Source organism: Sus scrofa, chromosome 14 (genome assembly GCF_000003025.6).
Source record: "Sus scrofa isolate TJ Tabasco breed Duroc chromosome 14, Sscrofa11.1, whole genome shotgun sequence".
NCBI lineage: Eukaryota > Metazoa > Chordata > Mammalia > Artiodactyla > Suidae > Sus > Sus scrofa.
In genome coordinates, this window is record NC_010456.5 from 76796471 (window position 1) to 76809249 (window position 12779).

General features: G+C 46.1%; 1 protein-coding gene across 4 annotated transcripts in view; it reads left to right on the plus strand.

Annotated features, from left to right (window-relative positions):
* The window catches only part of VCL (vinculin), a 111733-nt gene that overhangs the window by 96328 nt on the left and 2626 nt on the right, over window positions 1-12779 (plus strand). For 2 of the 4 annotated variants that reach the window (XM_021072078.1, XM_005671073.3), the window contains exons 16-21: window positions 902-1204; window positions 2677-2801; window positions 4296-4481; window positions 7690-7893; window positions 9862-10065; window positions 10432-10536. In XM_021072078.1, the coding sequence (XP_020927737.1) occupies window positions 902-1204; window positions 2677-2801; window positions 4296-4481; window positions 7690-7893; window positions 9862-10065; window positions 10432-10536 (1127 nt within the window). 4 annotated transcript variants of the gene reach the window in all.

A 12779-nucleotide genomic window follows, 5' to 3' on the forward strand; every position in this document is an offset into this window, starting at 1 on the left:
GCTGCTCTCCCGGTGTGATGTTTATTGTTAAAGTGCCTATCTTCTCTTTGAATAGTGTCTTTGCTCTGTGTGAGCCAGAGTTTGGTTTCAGAGGCTGAGAGGCGGTATTTGTGGATACAGTCAGTGTCCCTGTTATTTTCGGCGGGTTCACATTTCAAGGAACCACAATGGCTACCATTTAATACAACTTGTCTCAGAATTTCCTCCAACTTATCAGCTACGTAGTTTCCAAAAAGGAGAAACCAGCCACCAACCAACCTGCGTCTGTGCAGTCGAAGGGGCACCTCTGAATCTTCGTCCTCTGTGGAGGGAGGGATGCGAGAGGAAGGGGAGAGGGATGTAGGCACTTTGGCTTCCCTGTACAACCTGCAGGGACAGGGGGCCGTAGCAGCCAGAGATGAAAGCGGAGCTCCGGAGGTGTCTGCAGTGAGGTAACAGAAACAAGAAGCAGGCTGTTAGGGTTATTGGAATCCTCTGCATGGCTCCTTTTGGGCACTTCAAGCTGCCAACAAGCAACAGATGGCTGGGGAGTGAGAACGGGAGGGGGGAAAATGCTGTTAACAGATAATGTGGCGCTGATGTGGTGAGGGTTTCAGACGCAATCCTTGTTTCCTCCTGATCCTTTTCGGCCTGTCTGTGGTAGATACAAGAAGTCCGGTGGCCACAATTGGTATAAATGCCGTGAGTCTGTCTGGCCTCCTGGGCTATATCCTCCCTTTTAAATTTTTGTGTGTTTAGTAATCACCTGGAGGCTTTTGATTATGTTAAGAAGGGCTTTGAGCCGAAGGTGAGAATTATGGGTGTTGCACTTTTCATGTGAGAAGCTGGAGTGGACACCAGAGTTTTGGAGTTTCTGTTCTTCTAAAACAGCGCCTAAATTCCATTTCTCTTCTCTGGACAGGGTTGGTGGACGAAGCCATTGACACCAAATCTCTGTTGGATGCTTCCGAAGAAGCGATTAAAAAAGACCTGGACAAGTGTAAAGTAGCCATGGCCAACATTCAGCCTCAGATGCTGGTTGCTGGGGCAACCAGCATCGCTCGTCGGGCCAACCGCATTCTGCTGGTGGCTAAGAGGGAGGTGGAGAACTCTGAGGATCCCAAGTTCCGTGAGGCGGTGAAAGCTGCCTCTGACGAATTGAGCAAAACAATCTCCCCAATGGTGATGGATGCAAAGGCTGTGGCAGGAAACATTTCTGACCCTGGTAAGCAAAGCCTGGTGTGATTCACCTCAGCTGAGAGATTAATTCAGGGAGCCGACTGGCTGGGGAGAGGGTATGCACCCCACAGCCACTACATACAAAGTCTGGGAGCAAATACTGCAGATTCTTAGTTTGAGGATGCTATAGGTTAATTTTTTCCTGTCCAAAATATATTGGAGAGAATATTTCCTGCAATACTGGCAGGGTTATCGTTAGTTTCTCTGGTTCATCCTCTCTGCACTTTCTTAACATCGCCTGTCATTATTTTGGAAAGTTCTCAAAAGTTGCCTGATAGCCAGGTTACCAACCATTTAGTTTATGTAACTAGCATAACTTTTGCTTTTTTTTTTTGGTCTTTTTGCCTTTTCTTGAGCCACTCCTGCGGCATATGGAGGTTCCCAGGCTACGGGAATCGGAGCTGTAGCCGCCGGCCTACACCAGAGCCACAGCAACGCGGGATCCGAGCCGCGTCTGTGACCCATACCACAGCTCACGGCAATACCGGATGCTTAACCTACTGAGCAAGGCCAGGGATTGAACCCGCAACCTCATGGTTCCTAGTTGGATTCTTTAAACCACTGCGCCACAACAGGAACTCCAACTTTTGCTTTTCTTAAAATGCTTTTGCTCTGAACAACATTCTCTATTTCTGTCAAATCTGGAGGGCTTAAATTGACCTATGGGTCTCCTAGGTCATTATCTTGGTCCTACACCAAAAAATCTGGATTTCCTTTAGCTGAATTTTGATTGTGTTTTCATTACTGCTAAAGAGATTACCACTCCTTTTTTGGTTGGAAACATCTGAATTCCTTCTTGCTGTGAGCATCCAATGTTTGTAGCCTTGTCTGTGAGTAGAATCCACCCAGTGTGAGGGAGTGGGGAGGAGGGGGCCGCCCTGCTTGTCCCCAGCCCTGGCAGAATCTTTCTAGTTTTCTCAACCCACCATCACTAAGGACATGCTCAGTGTCCTCTGTGGAGTTTTTCATAGTTTGAGTCGATTCTTGAATGTTAGGTGACCGGACACAGTAGCAACAGCTCAACGTAGGGGTTAATATGCTGAATGCCAAGCCGAGCCAAGGGCAGGGAGAAAGGTGAGAAGGGCTCCAGGGAACGTGTGCACATCTGAAACGGCCAGCTCCCCTTTCTGAGTGGGGCAGGCTTCTCTCTTGGCTGCTCCAGTGTGAGAGGCAAAGAGCACCACCTGAGCCCAAAGCCTTCATGCCCAGCAATGTCCTAAGTACTTACTAGTTACGTAAACCAGGCAGCACACTGAGCACTACAGGGGACAGCTGGTCTGTGACACTTGTGACTCTTTGCTGGCCTTAGGCCCTTACCTCCTTTTCCCTTCAGTCTCTGCCTGTGCTGCTCACTGGCAGCTGCATATCCAGCTTTTGTTACTGGAAACCAGTTCTTCTGCTGGACAGTGCTCCAGGGCACGGACCTGCCCAGCTGAAAGTGACGGTGTCTGTGTTTAGGCCTGCAAAAGAGCTTCCTGGACTCAGGATACCGGATCCTGGGAGCCGTGGCCAAGGTGAGAGAAGCCTTCCAACCTCAGGAGCCTGACTTCCCGCCTCCTCCGCCAGACCTTGAACAGCTCCGCGTAAGTAAATTCAGAGAGAGAGGGGGAGAATTGAGCATCAGGGTGATGGGACTGAAGCAAGAGAGAGGTAGACTGTTCTGGAGCCTCAATCCCTAGGGGGCTTTGTTGAACTTATTCTTGAAACTTAGTCAGACGCACAACTGGTCTTTCATTCTGGAATCTAGTGGAGTCCTGACGCAGTGCTTATGCATGGGGTGTGCTGGGTTAAGTGGGGGTCTGTGGTGTTGGCCTGCTGTGATGAGAGTGACTGGCTTTGGTGAGTGTGGGTGTGATGAGTGATGAGTTAGTGAGGAGTGGGAAAATAATCTGCACAGCTTGTGGTGAGAATTTGTGTTCCCAGTTGATGGCAAAACTGAGGTGGTTAGACTCTGTGTTCTTTCCTTAGCCTGACTTTTTTCTAGTAGCAAAAGTATAGTCCTTTTTTTTAAAAAAAATTATTTTTCCCCAACCATAATTTAAAAATTTTGATGCCGCACAAAGTATCATGAATTTTTCTTTTTTTCTTCTCCCATAGGTAAATGGTTTAGGAGGAGGGAAACTGGGCAATAACTTATAGATAACAGAGTTCCCATTGTGGCTCAGTGGATTAAGAACCCTGCTAATACCCATGAGAACGTGGGTTCAATCCCTTGCCATGCTCAGTGGGTTAAAGGATCCAGTGTTGCTGTGAGCTGTGGTGTAGGTTGCAGACGAGGTTTAGGCCTGGCATTGCTGTGTCTGTGGTGTAGGCTGGTAGCTGCAGCTCAGATTCAACCTCTAACCTGGGAACTTCCATATGTGGCAAGGGCAGCCATTTAAAAAAAAAAAAAAAGTTTGTAGATACAACCTAGTTAGAAGTAGACTTCCGTAGCCTTCAATGCTTCTTTTTGTTGTTTTTGGCCACACCCACAACATGCAGAATTTCCCTGGCCAGGGTTTGAACTTGCGCCACAGATGCGCACCCAAACCGCAGAAGTGCAATGCTGGATCCTTAACCTGCTGAGCCACCAGAGAACTACCTGATGCTTTTGGATTTGATTGATTCTTGCTGGCGGGTGGTTTAGGCCAGGGGAATGGATTCTTACTGATCAATAGAGTCTTGCCATGTGAAATTAAGAACTTAGTGGTCGTTTGGTCTAGATACCCCTCATTGACAGATGAGGAACCCGAGGCCCAGGGGGGAAGTTACATGCTTAGGCAGCTGCCCTTCAACACAGTCAGGGCCAGAATTTAGACCTTCTCTGAGGATCCTTGGTACAGCAATGCTGTGCATGCCTCCCTGGAATATGTCCGAAACAGTAGCTGCTAACTTTTTGCAGATTAAAAAAAAAAAAAAAAGGAAGGAAAATATGCTTCTATTGAGATTGAAGCGGGTGGTCTTGTGCTTAGTGTGGGTGGTCTTAAATGAAGTGAATGTGGATGACTTTTCCGGAGATGTCTTTTAAAGGAAAGGAAAGAATTCTAGTGGGGAGTAGCTCCTAGGGCTTTACTTACAACCTGCTAATTCTTTCTTAGCTGACAGATGAGCTTGCTCCTCCCAAACCACCTCTGCCTGAGGGTGAGGTCCCTCCGCCCAGGCCTCCACCACCAGAGGAGAAGGATGAAGAGTTCCCTGAGCAGAAAGCCGGAGAGGTGATTAACCAGCCAATGATGATGGCTGCCAGGCAGCTCCATGATGAAGCTCGCAAATGGTCCAGTAAGGTAAGTAACGAAACTCTTCTTGTTAAGAAAGGATGAAGAACCACACGCACAGCCCAGGAGGAAGAGTCTGTTTATTTGGCAAGTCACCCTCTCTCTGCTTTGGTTCCTATTGTTGCCAATAGCACAATCCTTTTCTTTCTTGTGGTCTGGTGAGATGTTTCTGGTGCTTGTTGGTTTCTCCTCTAGCAGCTGAAGTGAGAGCTAGGGTGCTTGTGGTTTGAGAGGAAGATTCCTTTCCTCTGCCCTCTAGCGTATCAGCTGCCCTGATGCTGGACATTTGGTCTTGAGAAGTTGCTTTTCTTTCTTGGATTTGCTGAATGTTTTTAGACACTCTCTTGCTATTTATTGATACTCCAAACATGGCACTGTCTTTTGTGGGCTTTGCTATAGCTTCATGAAACGTTTGCATTTTCCTTCTTTTTTCTCAGAGAGCAGGTAGATTGATGTCTTAGAAGCCATGTACATACTTTGTTTTTTCCTCCAAATCGTCTTACCCCAAAGCTCAAGACTGCTTCAGGTTAACTCCAACTAAACAAATCTGGAAGTGTAAACATTAACATGGTTGGTGAAAATTTGTGTGCCACTGCGGTCATGCCCTGTGAGTAACTTTTGCTTGTTTTGTCCTAAATCATAAAAAGCGAGTAGTAGCTTCTCTAGGTAAGAGCTAAAAATGATTGTTAACACTGCCGTGGAGTGTAGTTCTGAGTCAGTTCTGAACTGTTTCTTCTATGACTCTACGTCCTTATTCCCAACATCTCTCTGCCTTTATTCTTTTCATTCCCTCAGCTGTCTCAAGCTCTTGTATTGAATGGGGTTCCGTAGGGACCTCCTGCATGTACTACTGATGTTGCTTTTTTTCAGGCTGGGGATTTGACTGTGGGTTTTTTTTTGTTTTTTTTTTTTTTAATGATTTTTATTTTTTCCATGATAGTTGGTTTGCAGTGTTCTGTCAATTTTCTACTGTACAGCAAAGTGACCCAGTCACACATACATAGATACATTGTTTTTCTCACATTATCGTCCATCAGGCTCCATCACGAGTGACCAGAGAGAGTTTCCAGTGCTGTACAGCAGGATCTCATTGCTTATTCCAATGACCTTTTTAACTCTGTATTTTTCTGAACTGGTAGCTTTGAGCCCAGGTTCCAAGGAACGGTGACCTTGCTGGTGTTCCACCTGACCTGTGGAATTACCTAAAATTCTAATTCTCCAAGTGGGGCGTGCATACTCCTGGGACCATTAGCAGAGTCCCCGTGCATGTGGGGAGTGGGGTGGGGGTGACAGTGAAGATTAGTTTTATGCAAAGATTTTAAAGAAAATTTAAATTTCATTATAGTAAACCCCAGATACCTTGTACAGTGGAACATAACATACACATGAATTGTAAAGAAAAACATAAAGCTTAGGCAGCAGAAGCAGTGGCCTACATGTTTCCCTGCTCTGCCATTTGTCACCAGAAATCCTTAGGTCTCTCTCTGGAGATTTGGAACATCTGGAGATTGTTGACTTTGAACTCTGTGAAGTCAGGAGCTACTTGAACCGTGTGGATTAGGGAGATGGGTGGTGGTATGAGTTTGTGTGTCTGTCAGTCTGTCTGTCTTTGTATACTTTGGGACTCTGAACCCCAGCAGCAGTGAGCAGGCCTGTCCTCTAAGGAATGGGGTTGAGTCCTGATTGAAGCAGTTTAGGTGAAAGGATTTAGATGGTACCTAGACTCCTTGTTGGCCCTGAATTCTCCAACTTAACTGTCACCTTTTGGAGGCAGGCTTGCCGTGCAGCTTAGGACTTTTAGGAGTTGTATTAAACTCAAATACAATTCCACACAGACTCTTACTTCCTCTTGGTTAGAGATGTTTGGTATAAAGAACCTGTGTTTGCTACTCTTTTTTTCTTTCTTTCTTAAAGTATAGTTGATTTACAGTATTGTGCTAATTTCTGCTGTACAGCAAAGTGACTCAGTTTTACACATATCTTCATCTTTTATATTCTTTTCCATTGTGGCCCATCCTGGGCGACTGGATATAGTTCCCTGTGCTATACAGTAGGAACTTGTTGCTTATCCTTTCTAAATGTAATAGTTTGTATCCACTAACCCCAAACTCCCAGTCCATCCCTCTCCCTCCGCATTCTGTCATTCTTTATATGAGTGTTTGGCTTCCCTGGGGCAATTCCTTTCATTTTCCTAACACCCCTCTCCCCAAGCCTATTTTCATCATTTGATCTCTTTGCTTCCTTCCTGGCCTTTCGGAATTCCCATCCCTGCTATAAAATTAATTCTCTCCCCATCACGGGTCTTATTCTCACAGTGTTGAGCTCCTCTAAACTCAGCCTCGGCCGTTTGACAAGTCCATGTGTTATCTGTAAAATATGTACACTGAGTTTGGAGTGAGTGCGACTGGCGAGATTTAGGTGGTATCTGAATTGGTACTAGTGATGGATGCAGTGGGAGATTGTGGAAGTCTTGTTTCTGAAGACATTAGGTAGGAAGAGCTGCTCTGAAGTCTAGGTTTTCCCTAACTGGAGGCTGGAGGAGGTGTCTTCTCGAGGCTTCTTCCACGTGGGGGGCTGCAGGGTACCTGATGATCCTCTTCACTTATCATTGTTTCTCTTGCCTCTTTCCTCCTTTGATATGTTGCCTCCAGTGTATCGTTTTAAATTCTGGGACTTTTAACTCTTGAAGGAAATAGTCTATCGGCAGCTGCAGAGCTGACCGGAGACACTTCTCTTGTCCAGGAAGATGTAGAACAGTGTCCATATGAGCCAGCAGGGTGTTCCCTTTGGTCTAGTCAAGCAACTTGTGTGGCCGCCTTTACTTTTTCCCTCTGGATTCCTTTTAAAGGTAATAAGCTACTATTGTTTGGTTGTTTGGCTTCTCAGAGATTGTTCTGACATGAGAATTACTCTTGGCAAATTTAACTTTGCTAGTAAGTGTATAAACAAGGGATGCCACTTGCTTTCTTTGTATAAACACTTCTCTGGAAACCCTTTGCTACTGGAGTAAGTCTCTCCCCCTTACTGTGAATGGGCTGGCGCTGGAGGCTAATTCCCACTTCTGTGGAGCTGGTTCATCTGACTCCTGGAGAGTATCCATTTTCTTTTCCATCCTAGGCAAGCTTTGGTTACTAAACCAGCTGAAGCTCAGCTTCCCGAGCCCTAGTGCTCTTACTAACACTGTCCCTGTTTCTCATCCTTCCTGCCATCGACAAAGCCGGGTAACCCAGCCGCTAAGGTGGGTATAGGTGTTGTAGCTGAGGCAGATGCGGCTGATGCTGTTGGGTTCCCTGTCCCCTCTGACATGGAAGACGATTACGAACCTGAGCTGCTGTTAATGCCATCCAGTCAGCCGGTCAACCAGCCCATTCTGGCCGCGGCTCAGTCATTGCATCGGGAAGCTACCAAGTGGTCTAGTAAGGTACTGATGAGCATCCCCAGTTGGGGCTGCTCCATATGCATCCGGCCATGTGCAGCCTTGACACATTGCATCACTCATGATCTGTGCGGGTCCTGTGAGTCTGAACGGGGAGGGCATCTGTCTGTTTGCACCTTGTTATTAGGACTGGCTTCACCATTTTGATAGGTCTGCTAATGCCAGATTAATTGGATTGCATTTATGTTTTGGGGCTAGAGAGAGATGGGGTCACTTTTTGAAAGGATTCCTTTTCTCGCTGACCTTGTGGTCAATATTGGAACTGTAAACCCCTTGGGAAGCTGTGGATGCATCTCTCAATGACTTTCAGGTCAGGAATCATTGTAGACTAAGTCATTTGGCCTGATCTTCTTCCCCCCTGCCCCCTCTCACCCCCCCACCTCTCACTGACGACTCAGGCAGAGGTGACCAGGGTGAGAGGTAGCTTTACATGGCAGGGTCTAGGGAGGAATGCTTGCTGTCCTGCACTTGGCTTTGTGGCAAATGCTGGCCTTAATGGGAACCCATGGGGAAGGGGGCTTCACTGACTGCTTGTCCTGAGGTGATGGGAGTGGGGAAGAGAGAGCACTCAAGGCTGCAGGACAGGAACAACAGAGCTTTGGCTTTAGGGCGTGGGAGGTGGGGGTGAGCCCTTCTTTCCCTTCGAAGGTGGCATGTGGCAAGAGTTTGAAGAATGATGGGTAATAAATAGCTAACCCTGGCACTACACTTCTAACCAAGGTTCTGAACTCCTGGGATGATCCCAGGTCTACACCAGAAGAGGTGGGCCCAGCCAGCCTCGTCTAACACACGCCTGTTCTCATGAATTCTTCCCCATACCCGTGTTCTCTCTGGCCTCAGTACTGCCTGAGATGTTACACGCCTTCCAGCATAAATGATTGGCCACTTCTCGGTGCCTGTGGAAGCCGCTCACAGAGCGCCCTGCAGTGGCATGTGTGTGTATGCCTCACTGCATTGTATGGAAGTGGAATAGCATGATGGGAAAAACACACAGGGCCTGGCCTTTTATGTAGTTTTAAACATTCCATTTGTTATTTTTGGTTGTTATCAGCCAAAAGATGAGCCTTTTGAAGGCATCAATTACTTGTACATTACTTTATTATGGCTCATGAGGGTTTTAATGAACCAGAATGCCAAATGTAAGAAAACCTGCTATCAGTTGAAGTGGGGGAGTTCCATTTACAGCTTGACTCATGATTTTTATGTTCTCAAAGTCTCCCCCAGTACTCTCGGCTGAGTTTCTTTAATTGAAGCCATTTAGCTGAGGGGACTGAAGAACTGCTTCTTGGCTCTTTTAAATGTGAAGAAGTAAAATAACATGTTCCTTTATTAGGCTGACAAGACATAAAGAGGCATAGATGGAAGGCAGGAACAGTCTCGGTCAGAAAATATATATTTTTTTTCCACCAAAGCAAATAATAGTTACTTGGTTTAAATTCTAGTTTAGCAGTGACAGTCCTTGGCTGCTATTTGTAGCAAGTATAAGGATAAAGATGATTTCAGCATCTGGAAAGGCTCATCTGTATTTTTCCCTTCAGGCCAGCTCTACTGCTTTCCCCCCACAGAAAGGAAATGCCTGTTTAACCAACTTCTTGGGCCCATCCCCATTTTATTGACATCATTAACCTGGAGATGCTGAAGTGCTTGTTCCTTGCTGTGCCTGGGGCGCACATGTTGCCCTTTGACATTAATATCCAAGTCTTCCTTTTTCCGGTCGGGTGATATCTTTCTCTGTCTCTCTGCGTGCTGGGGCACGTGCTCTCTCTCACTCTTCTTTGTTTCTTCTGTGCTCTCCACATGACCCAAGAACAGTCTGTGTATCTATCCTCTTCTCATCTTCCTAAGGGCTGCTAGAGCGGCAGGCTCCCTCCCTCTCGTCTCTGTGCTTCTACTTCCTTCCCTAACTTGGCCAGGGTGTGGGCTGAGCTCACACTGTACCTTGCTTCTCTCTAGGGCAATGACATCATTGCAGCAGCCAAGCGCATGGCTCTGCTAATGGCCGAGATGTCTCGGCTGGTCAGAGGGGGCAGTGGTACCAAGCGGGCACTGATTCAGTGTGCCAAGGACATCGCCAAGGCCTCAGACGAGGTGACTCGGTTGGCCAAGGAGGTTGCCAAGCAGTGCACAGATAAGCGGATTAGAACCAACCTCTTACAGGTACTTGGGAAAAGTGGGGGTTGGGGAGGGAGAAAAGCAGGAGAGAACTGGCTGAGCACAGAGGAGGTGGCACTTCAGAATGGGAAGAAACGGCAGAAAAGGGAGGCACACATGTGTATGTGGGAAGGACAGATTCAGGGAGGTTTATTTCTGAATCAAATGAAAGAATTTTAACGCTTCCATTTCTGGACAGAGGGACTGTACTGATGCTAGGGGGAAAATCAAGAGGAATCCTGCTCCTTCTATTTTATTGAATACCTTCTGCAAGCCAGCCACTAAGAATACAGAGATGGAAAAGGTCTTGCCCTTGAGGAGCTGGTGGGCAAGAAAAACACAGAAACATACTAAATTAAAGTTTCTTTTTAGGTATGCGAGCGAATCCCAACCATAAGCACCCAGCTTAAAATCCTGTCCACAGTGAAGGCCACCATGCTGGGCCGGACCAACATCAGTGATGAGGAGTCTGAGCAGGTACGTGCCTGCTGCTAATGGTTTCTCAACAGCAGCTTCTGTGCCACATTGTAGCAATTTAATTCAGCCTTGAGGAAATTTGTACCTGTGAAATGAGTTTTCAGTATGTGGGATGGTCTTAACTCTTTCAGAAGGGCATCTGTGCTGGAGAAATGCATCAGAAATTTGGAAGGGGAAATAAAGCTCTTGTGTGACTTCTGTCATTTTACAGATGAGAAACTGAGGTCTTGAGAGGTTAGGTGAATTGGCAGTCATTAGGATTCTTCTCAGTTCCCTTCCTCCATGGAAGAGGTTTGGCTCTCTCAAGGCCTCCAGTGCCTGTTCCCTCCTGCCCACTGCATCTTTTTAGTTGGAGCGAATTTCTGCTTCCTTGCTCTCTGGGTGATAAGTACCTCAGGGAGGATGAATGGTGAAAGCTTTTCAGGGACCTTAGGTGGTTTGGCCTGTGCAGAGACTGAAATGAGGTGCTTCTCAAAGGAGGTGCTTCTTTTTTTTTTTTTGGTTTCTTTGATGGAGATCGAAATAAAGATTGTGGGAGTGTTTGCGTAAGTGATGTTTCTTATATGTATCTTGGCAATTGCTTCTTGGATTTCTCCTTGCTGCCTCCTGGAAATGTGGCTCAAAAGCCCTCATTTGAGCACCTCTTTCTCTCCTTATCTCCCCTCTAGTAGGGCCTGCTGAGAGCTAGACTTCCAGTTTCTTCTTAAGTCAGGTAGCAGTTCTTTTGTTGAACTGCCCAGACAAGGCTTATCATACATAAGATATGTATGTGGCACTGTCTTATTTACTATGTAGGGGAGTTGATTAACAAAATAGACACAGTCCCTCTTTTTGGAGAAGTCACAGTTCTAGGCCGGGAGTCAGAGTAAGGTGCGCTTTAGAGGAGACAAGGAGGCTACTTTTCTTAGGGCCAGTAGTGCTGCCTTAACTACCATGTTTTAATTCAATAGCTCTCACCTTAACCTTCTCTTCTCCCAGACCTTGGGAACTGGATCTCCACTTTTTACTTCCATGTGTTTTAGACAAGGTTTATGCACTAGTCTATTTCCTGTCATGGGATCTCTTCTGCCCCAAAGAAAGGAAAGAGAAAAAACAGGGACGGGAGGATAGGACTTAAGAGTTTCTGACTGGAGTTTCCGTCGTGGCTCAGTGGTTAACGAATCCGACGAGGAACCATGAGGTTGCGGGTTCGATCCCTGCCCTTGCTCAGTGGGTGAAGGATCCGGCATTGCCATGATCTGTGGTGTAGGTCGCAGACGCGTTGCTGTGGCTCTGGCGTAGGTCGGTGGCTACAGCTCTGATTTGACCCCTAGCCTGAGAACCTCCATATGCCACGGGAGCAGCCCTAGAAAAGGCAAAAAGGCAAAAAGACAAAAAAAAAAAAAAGAAAAAAGAGTTTCTGAGCTTATCATTTCGTTAATCAGTTTATCAACAAACATGTATCTTGGGAGGATCTACTGTGTTCCATTAAATATTCCAATAACAAAAGGTAGACACTGACAGTGTGGTAGAATGGAAGAAACACAGGACTGCAAGTCAGAAGTTTTGAGTTCTAATGCTGACAACTGTGTGAGTTTGGTTGGCAAGTCTCCAGATCTCTCTGGGCTTTAGCCTATTTGTTGGTCAAGCGAGAAGATAAACTGATCAGGAATTCTAGTCCATTGTTGTGTCTCAAAGGGTCTGTAGCTCAAAAATATTTAAGAACTTAAAAAAAAAAGAAAAAAGAAAAAAAAAGGGAAATACTGGGTTAATGGCTTGATAAGGTCCCTGAGTTTCTATGGTGGAGTACTAGCGTGATCCTAGTCCTGTGTTTTTTATTTAGAAGATTCACTTATTTAGATTTCCATGGACATATATATAAGGTAGTTAGTTTACTTTATTCTTTTTTCTTTTTTGTCTTTTTAGGGCTGTACCCGTGGCACATGGAAGTTCCTAGGCTAGGGGTTGAATTGGAGCTGTAGCTGCCAGCCTACACCACAGCCATAGCAATGGGAGAACTGAATCGAATCTGCGACCTATACCACAGCTCATGGCAACCCAGATCCTTAACCCACTGAGCGAGGCCAGGGGTTGAACCTGCATCCTCATGGATACTAGTTGGGCTTGTTAACCACTGAGCCATGATGGGAACTCCAGTGTTATTTTTTCATTCATTAATTAAATATTTATGAAATACCTCTAACACTGGGGTACAGCAGAAACAAAACTGACAAAAATCTCTACCCTCTTGAAATTTGAATTTT